General features: G+C 49.6%; 1 protein-coding gene across 1 annotated transcript; it reads left to right on the top strand.

Annotated features, from left to right (window-relative positions):
- Positions 1-771: 771 nt before the first annotated feature.
- On the top strand, positions 772-6,504 carry ANKK1 (ankyrin repeat and kinase domain containing 1; the record flags this gene model as incomplete). Its single annotated transcript, XM_042893016.1, is given in 8 exon segments — positions 772-1,080; positions 2,073-2,367; positions 2,948-3,099; positions 3,578-3,627; positions 3,737-3,892; positions 4,147-4,265; positions 4,761-4,806; positions 5,156-6,504. Coding segments are annotated over 8 exon segments (2,476 nt in total), but the record flags the coding sequence as incomplete, so codon positions are not given.
- Between the last annotated feature and the right edge of the window lie 2,278 nt (positions 6,505-8,782).

Below are 8,782 nucleotides of genomic sequence, written 5' to 3'. Positions count from 1 at the left end.
CAATGGCGGCAGGGATGGAAGCCCTCCCTGCGAGGACAGGCCGAGAGCTGGGGCTGAGCAGCACGGAGAAGAGAAGGCAAGAGAAGGAGAGCTGAGAGCGGCCCGTCAGCATCTGAAGGGGCTGTGAGAAGGGAGGGGACGGACTCTATAGTGGGTCTGTGTGATGGGAGAAGGGGAGATGGCTTCAGACTACAAGAGGGGAGATTGAGGTGGAGCTGAGGAAGAAGGTTTGGCAGTGAGCGCGGTGAGGCGCTGGCACAGGTTGCCCAGAGAGCTGTGGGTGCCCCATCCCTGCAGGCACTCAAGGCCAGGTGGGATGGGGCCCTGGGCAGCCTGAGCTGGTGGGGGGCAGCCCTGCCCACGGCCAGGGGTGGCACTGGGTGGGCTCTGAGCTCCCTTCCAACCTGAGCCATTCTATAATCTACGATTCTGAATAAAGATCTGTTGGTAATAACTGCAGGAGCCCTCTGGAGCTGCAGGAAGGCCCGTTGCTCACTGAGCCATCCTATCAATGTCCCACAACAGTTGCTGCATGCACAATGGAGCATGGGAGCAGCCATTGTGAGTGGGTTCACCAACCACCACCAAAGCAGCCAGCAGCCAGAGCTGGCTGAACTGCCTCGACCAGCTCCTTGCTGTGCTTTCCTGACTTGAAATGCCCCTCCAGGCAGTCAGCAGCTCCTTCATCCCTGCTCCCTGCCTCTCCATGCTGCTTACATTTCTTTTCAAGCAGTTTCTCAGTTTTACGTGCTCATGTTCCTTACATACAAGGTCTGGAGACCCACCCCTTGGCTCACCACGCACCTCCCCATCCCCACTGGGTGTGGAGGAGCTCCACAGTTATTCCTACACACACTGAAGCAACTGGCAGTGCCGGGCTGCCTCTGATGCCATGGCTTCGGGGACAGAGCAGCAATGTGGCAGCCTCACTGTCTTCAGCAAGGAGGACTTCGAGGAGGACTGGGTGAAAGTGGCCAGTGGGGGCTTTGGGTGCGTGTACCAGGTCAAGCACAAGAAGTGGAGGACGGTCTATGCGGTGAAATGCTCCCCGTACCTGCTGCACGACCCTGGCGCAGAGAGGTAATGCCTGCTCTCCTCCAGCACTGCAATCTGGCATGTATGTGTGTCTTAAACCTAATTAGCAGAGGAGTTTCCAGTAGTTGTTGCTGGTCTCAATGAGTTGATGAAGGTATTTATTCTAAATTTTTATTGCATTCAAGCTGAATGAATCCCGTCTGGTTTGTAGCCACATGCTGATATTTCTTTTCCTGTGATGTTACTGACTCCCATGGAGATGGCTTAATTTGGCAGTGATCATGCCTTTGGTTTGCAGTGTTTGTGCTCTGCATATTGCATTTAGTCTTTCTATTCTGGGGAATAAGAGAATCAAGCTGATCAGTTTTACTTCTGTATGTATCAGTTCAAGAAAGTTTAATCTTATGGATACCCCCAGAGCAAGAGGGCAGGGGCTAAGCAGTGCTGTGCCAGCACCCACCATCCTGTGCTGGAAGGGAGCAGGTAGGGGCCATGCCTTGCAGCTCTACCCCAGAAGGGAGCCAGAAACCACACGGGTCCCTCCTTGTGCAGCACTCCATGCTGCAGGCTGTGCCTTCCTGCATTGAGCCTTTCTACTGGAAATAACACGCCTGGGGTAACCCAGTGTGGGGTCCGTTCCACTGGAGAAAGTCTGGCAGAGGGTTTTGATCGGCTGAACTGTGTTTAGAAATGAGGGTGGCCCAGCAGAATGTCATTGTGAGCTCAGATTCATTCCCAGGATATGCTTTCTAACTTCTAGAAGTCTTTACACTTGTACTGCTTGATGTCTGTCAGCACACTCTGGGCACCCCGACTTGTTCAGCAGGTTGGGAACTGCAAAGATTTAGTAAAGCAAGTCTGGCAGAGCTGGCAGCAATGTGCAGACTTGTCTAGACTGCCTCGGGACCAATTCAAGGGAAATTTGAATCTTTTAGGGGTGTACAGGGCTGCTTGGATAGCCCTAAGCTGCTGTACAGGAACTCCACCTATGGATCAGCACTGACACCATCTCTTGGTTCTTTTTTTTTTTGACCCAGAACTAGTGTGAACTGTCTAATGGAAGAAGCAACCAAGATGGAGAAAATAAAATTCCAGCACATTGTAACTATCTACGGGGTCTGCAACAGCCCTCTGGGCATAGTGATGGAATACATGGCCAGAGGGTCCTTGGAGAAAATCCTGCCCACTCACAAAATGTCATGGCAGCTCAAGTTCCGGGTTATCCATGAGATGGGCTTGGCTATGAATTTCCTGCACAGCATGACACCTCCTTTGCTTCACTTAGACCTAAAGCCAGGGAACATCCTCCTTGATGGGAATATGCATGTCAAGGTATGGCCTTATTGTTTGCAGGGACAGGTCATTTCTCTTGGTAGTACATAGGCTGTTTTGAGTCCAGAAGCCTAACAAGGATCTTCAGGAACACTCATCATTAAGATTGACATCTACAGCTTGCAAGAAGCAGCTGGTAAACAAATTGCATGATATATTCCAGATTATGTAGGAGATTCATAGAATCACAGAACGGCTCAGGTAGGAGGGGAGCTCAAAGCCCACCCAGTGCCACCCCTGGCCGTGGGCAGGGCTGCCCCCCACCAGCTCAGGCTGCCCAGGGCCCCATCCCACCTGGCCTTGAGTGCCTGCAAGGATGGGGCACCCACAGCTCTCTGGGCAGCAGTGCCAGCACCTCACTGCCCCAATTGTGCCAGAACTGGGAATACAGAGTAAAATGCTGATCCAGATGCTGCTGGACTCAGTGAAAAGCACTGATTTTGGTTTTAGCTGGGTTTTCTCAGGTTTATCAGACACCTCCTCATATTCCTGATCATGAAGGACAGAGATATCTCCCAGCTAAAATGAAGAGAAGTGAGATGGTGAATGTTAGAGAGAATGTCATGTTCTCTGCTTGCAGATCTCAGACTTTGGGCTCTCCAAATGGATGGAGCAGTCAAGCCGAATGCAATATATTGAAAGCTCTGCTTTGAGGGGCACTTTGAGCTACATTCCCCCAGAAATGTTTCTGCAGAACACCAAGCCTCCAGGAATCAAATATGACGTGTACAGGTAAGGGCTGCCTTTGTGCACATGGGTGAGACAGCATTCAAATATCCTTCTGGCCAAATTGCTTTGCAGCCCACTTATAAAAGCTACGTTCTGGATGTCTGTCAGCTCCTTCACTACTGCACTGCACAGTGATCCGAGAGAAATAGCAAAGGGGGATTCATGTGGTCACATGCTCTTGCACCAGTCAGGCACTCGGTAACGCAATAGGAATAAAATGGGTTGCATAGGGATGTAGGCTGTCATGAGAAATGCTATAAGTCACTCATCCACTGCTCAAGCCTTGTGGCAGACATCAGAGATGTATGTGATGATTCATAGAATATTGTCCTCTGGGGGTGTGGTGGGTGCAATCCCAGTTCTTCCATCATGAAGGACAACTTTCCTACATTTCTTGGGAAGACAGAAGTAATTAGTGGATTTTATGTTTGTGTCCGATGAGAACTCTATGGAAATGATTGCTCACAATCTCTCATTGCAGCTTTGGAATTGTCATTTGGGAGGTGCTTATGCAGAAGAAGCCTTATGCAGGTAAGTATGAGAGTGAATGCACTTCTTACGTGCTCTGCACTCATTAAAAGTTTATTACAGCCACCTACACAGAGAAAAAACCCAATGTATGCTGCTGTGACTCTTTCAGGAGCCAACATGATGGCCATCATCGTCAAGGTAGCAGCAGGCAAGAGGCCCTGCCTGGAACCCATCAGTGACGACTGGCCAGGGGAATGCCAGCAGATGGTGGACTTGATGAAGAGGTGCTGGGATCAAGACCCTAAGCAAAGACCGAGCTTTACAGGTGTAGTATTTGAACAGCGAATGGATTAGGCAAAGGTCAGCTGCAGGAATCAACAACTGGGGGATAAGCTTGCATGTAACTGGCTGCCAGATAAAGTGCCTGTCGCTTTGGCAATGCTTGGTACCCATCTGCTGTCAACACATCCTTTTTGTCCCTCTTGCCTTCCTCCCCATGCAGAGGATAACAGAGGACTCCCACAGCCCTGAGTGCTGACTGGGTAATCTGCACAGCTAACAGTCTCCCTGCTCCTGCAGATATCCCTGTAGAAACAGACATGCTGCTGTCACTGATACAAAGCCTTGTTGTGGATCCGGAGAACGAGCGCCTTGTCAGAAAGATGTCCCACAGACCTGCCATTGCTGGGAACCAGCAGGTGAGAAAGGCTGCTTAGTGCCTGGGGAAGTGCTCTGAGTCCCTCCCTCTTCTTACTAGCTCCTGAGGAAGTATTTCCTCTCCCATCACTATTTATCATCAGAGCACCTCAACACCCTGTGTGTGCTTGCATAGGGTGCACATCTGTCATTCATTTATGGGGATGGGAAAAGTCCAAATCAATCTAGGAAGCTGCCCACTGTGCTAAACGATAGATGGTCCAACAGAAAGGTCCTTCCTTCCAGCTCTATTGCGGTGGCTTTGTCATATCTAAAAAGTTGGAGCTAAGGAGCAAAGTCTCATGATGTCCTGAGATCTCTTCAGGCTCCTGCATGCCCGTTAGTGTCATGACTTGCCCTGCTCTCAGGATTGGATAAAAAACACACAAATGACAACACAAAACTCTGGAGCAAAGAAGAAATCTGTGCAAAAGATATATAATGCAAATAAGCAACTTTCTCTTACGTTTTTTTCTTTCCCCCTTCCGGAAAATAAGAGTGACAAAGAAGAGCTTATCTTCTCTCAAGACGCCAGAGCCAGTGGTAAGTAGGGAACTCTTCTTCATCATTTAAATATAAGGAAGAGGGAAACCAGAAGAATAGGATATTTCATTGCTCTCCAGAGATAAGGATATGTCTCAAGGAGGTTTTCTCTGTGTGTGACTTTTCGTTTTAAATTAAACAAAATGAACTATATGGGAAATAAGTTCCCATGATGCAGAGACCAAACATCTCATGGCTTCAAAAGACACATTTCACATTCCCTATCTCTAGGACGCTTTTATTTCATCACACAACATGAGGAGCCGCATGCTGTCCCTCCTGTTTTGTGCATACCGAGCTGTTCCACTCTGCCTTTCTCCCCCTGGTGTTCTGTTTCCCCTGCCTTTAGGAACCGGTCACCAGGAGGTTCACGGCCCACCTTCTCACAGTGAGATGGAAAGCCCAGAGGACATCCTGTATCAGGAGATCTGGAGAGTTCATGAGAACGGCCTCACACTGCTTCACTTCGTGGTGATCCAAGGAAACGTGGAAAAGGTGAAGTTTCTCCTGAGCTGCAAAGCCAATGTGAACAGCCAGGCGGTCTGTGGCTACACCCCACTCATCGTGGCTGTTCAGAAGAGATCACCAGAGATCTGCTCGGTGCTGATAGAGCACGGTGCGGACACCAACATGCCCGATGAGGATGGCTGGACACCTCTTCACTTCGCTGCTCAGAATGGTGATGACCGAATTGTTCGCCTCTTGCTGGACCACCAGGCTCATGTCAACGCTCAGGAGCACGACGGGTGGACCCCTCTGCACTTGGCATCCCAGAACAACTTTGAGAATGTGGCCCGAGTGCTGCTCTCTCGCCAGGCTGACTCCAACACCCAAGAGGTGGATGGGAAAACCGCCCTCCATGTGGCAGCCTGCTTTGGGCACGTCGGCCTGGTGAAGCTCCTCGCCAGTCAGGGAGCAGACCTGGAGAAGAAGCAGAAGAACCACAGGACTCCACTCCACGTGGCTGTGGAGAGAGGGAAGTTCAGGGTAGTCCACTATTTGCTGAATAACGGGGCCTGTGTCAACAGCCTGGACCAAAACCATTACAGCGCCCTGCACCTGGCCGTGGTGAGGGGGAAATATCTCATCTGCGAGAAACTCATCAAGTACGGAGCCAACGTCGAGCTGCGGACGGACAAAGGCTGGACCCCCCTGCACCTGGCTTCATTCAAAGGACACATCGAGATCATCCACCTGCTGAAAGACAGCTGTGCCAAGCTGAACGTCAGGGGAAGCATGGGCTGGACACCGCTGCATTTGGCCACGCGCTACAGTGAAGAGCCGGTGGTCAGCGAGCTGCTGAGGTGTGGGGCAGACCCCAACATCACTGAGAAGTCCGAGTGGGCCCCCCTGCATTTTGCAGTGCAGCGGGGCTCTTTTCTGACTGTCATCAATCTCCTGGAGTGCAGGGCAGACGTCAATGTGAAGAACAAAGTGGGCTGGACACCGCTGCACCTCGCCGTCCTCAAGGGCAACATGGCCATTATAAAGACCTTGATTAAGGCTGGTGCTCTGCTCAATGTGGAAGATATTACTGGCTGCACGGCCCTCCAGTTGGCAATTAGGCACCAGAAAGAAAACATCATTACGTTGCTCCAAGGCAAGGATTCGCAGATGAATACATTGCAGAATAGGACCCTGGTGAATGATGTTCAGATTTCAAGACCCAGAACTGTTCCAAGAAGGACAGATTTGTAGATTCATAGCATCTGGCATTTATCACTCAAATTTTCCAGTATCAGAGCCTTAAGTCACTATATCCTGTCACCTGGTGATTACAGGGGATTTTTGTCAACGGCAATTCTTGAGTATAAATACTAAAAGAATAAAAGAGAGCTACAGATGGAAGATGGCAAGTTGTTTTTGAGAGTGACCAAATTTATAGCCCCTTTTGGCTTGGTGATGCTGGCGTTAGGCTGTGCTTCTCTGTTCTGATACTCACTGCGTGGGGATGGAAAAGGATATGTGTACTCCCTTTTACAGCCGACACTGCTGGAATCATGCATAGCAGTGCACATACAGGTGTCTTCCATATGTTTTCTTGCTTTTATTCTTTGTTTTCTGACAGAGCAGATTGGTGTAAAACAGCTTGGCGCAGGTGGGAATTGAGTCTTCTCACCTGCTGCTGGAAATAGACACCAAGCAAATGGTGCAGTGATGTGTCAGATTTTCTGACATCTCATTTTTGTAACAAGAGCCTTTATTAAAAATAAACCGAGTAAGAAAAATCTCTGGTGAGAAGTATTTAAATGGATGCAATGCACTGCAAAGTAATTCCACTCCATCCCTTAACCACTCAGGCTGTCATTCCGAAGACGGCTTGAAGAATAATCCAAGAAATGGGTGCAGTTGGTGGATGCAGTCAGGTGGGGTTCCTTCCTGCCTTAGCTGAGGGCTATTAGTTTGCAAGGCTGCTCTCAGGCTCCTCTTCTCTTTGACCAGACAGGCTTGTCTGGAAAGTGTTGCTCACGGTATTGAATGAAATTGTTTAGATTCAAAATTTTTTTTGCTGATAGTATGTTTTTGTGGATGTTTCTGTGGATGCGTAGAAAAGGCATGATGACAAATGCATCCTATTTATGCAGCTGGTCCTACTTTAAGGGTTGTTTTTACAGGCGAGAAATCAGTGGGATTGTCCTGAAGCAAGTTAGGCAGCAGTGCAGGTGATGCAGTGTGGCAGCTGGGGAGACTTTGGGGCCAAAAGAAGTTATCACAGAGTCATAGAGTGGGTTAGGTTGGAAGGGACCTTGGATTTCAACTAATTCCAACCTCTGCTGTGGGTGCCAGATCAGGCTGGTACAGAACAGAACCTGCTATTTTCAGCTGAAGGTTCAAGTGATGTCACCGGTGGGAAGTTGTCTTTTATGTCTATTGGAAAGATTTTCTAGAGCTTGACGACCTTTGTGGAAAACATATAGCCTTTAAGGATTTTGCTGCAGTGAGCAGCATTTTTGTGCCACTTCTGATACTCCCACTGTGATCTGCTAAGCCATTCCAGACTCATATGCAATGATGTCTCTCTCTTTCATTTTAGCTAGAAAGATGTGGCAATACCAGTAAACAACCCACAGCTCTGTTTACCCTGTTCAGGGCGAATGCCACAGGGCAGGGAACTCCTTTTCCACCCCAGCCAACAACAGGAGCTGCCCTGTATAGGGAGGATCTGCTAGTAGCTCACTCCAGGCTTAAGAAGAGCTCATAGTCCCAGGAAAGCTGGCAGCTGCTTGATCAGAGCAGAGAAGAAAGACAGAACAGAAGCATCTTTAAGTGCTCCATGAGACTGAAGATATATTGCCGTATGTGAGTCATAACTGTATTTCACTGCTTAATGCAGCGTACATTTCCCCTTGCCTGAGCTCCAACCCACTGAAGCTGTCTGGACTGTGCTAAATAAAAGAGCAGGTGGGGTGGCTGCAGCGGCTGTGACTGCTATAAAACGTCCCTTTGTCCCTTCTTGCACATTTATTTTCCTTTTGAAATTTGACAAGCTGAACTCATAGCGGAGTATTGCCAAACCCAGGGCAGGAGGTGGGCTGCTTCCAGGCAGGGAGAAACTGGGAAACCTCCGCCAGCCACAGGAGCAGAGCTCTGTGTGCTGCTGGTGTGTGGGCACTGTTTGCAACTGAGCCGCATTCTGTGGGGAAATGAACGATGTTACTTTGGAAGAAATGAAATTGGCTTGGACAGGTGCACTCATTCCTGGGGAAGGAACTGGCTGGAGGGCCGGGCCCAGAGATGGTGGTGAATGGAGTTACATCCAGCTGTGGGGCTCCCCAGGGGTCGGTGTTGGGGCCCTTCTTACTTAATAACTTTATTGATGATCTGGATGAGGGCACTGAGTGCATCCCAGCAAGTTGGCAGACAACACCATGCTGGGGAAGCGTGGATCAGCCTGAGGGCAGGCAGCCCTACAGAGGGACCTGGACAGGAGAGCGGCTGAGGGAGCTGGGATTGTTCAGTGTGGAGAAGAGGAGCT

This window comes from Lagopus leucura, unplaced genomic scaffold (assembly GCF_019238085.1).
Source record: "Lagopus leucura isolate 7727_CA_CO unplaced genomic scaffold, USGS_WTPT01 34078-0_obj-0_obj, whole genome shotgun sequence".
Classification (NCBI taxonomy): Eukaryota; Metazoa; Chordata; class Aves; order Galliformes; family Phasianidae; genus Lagopus; species Lagopus leucura.
This window is presented reverse-complemented; position numbering and strand designations above follow the sequence as displayed.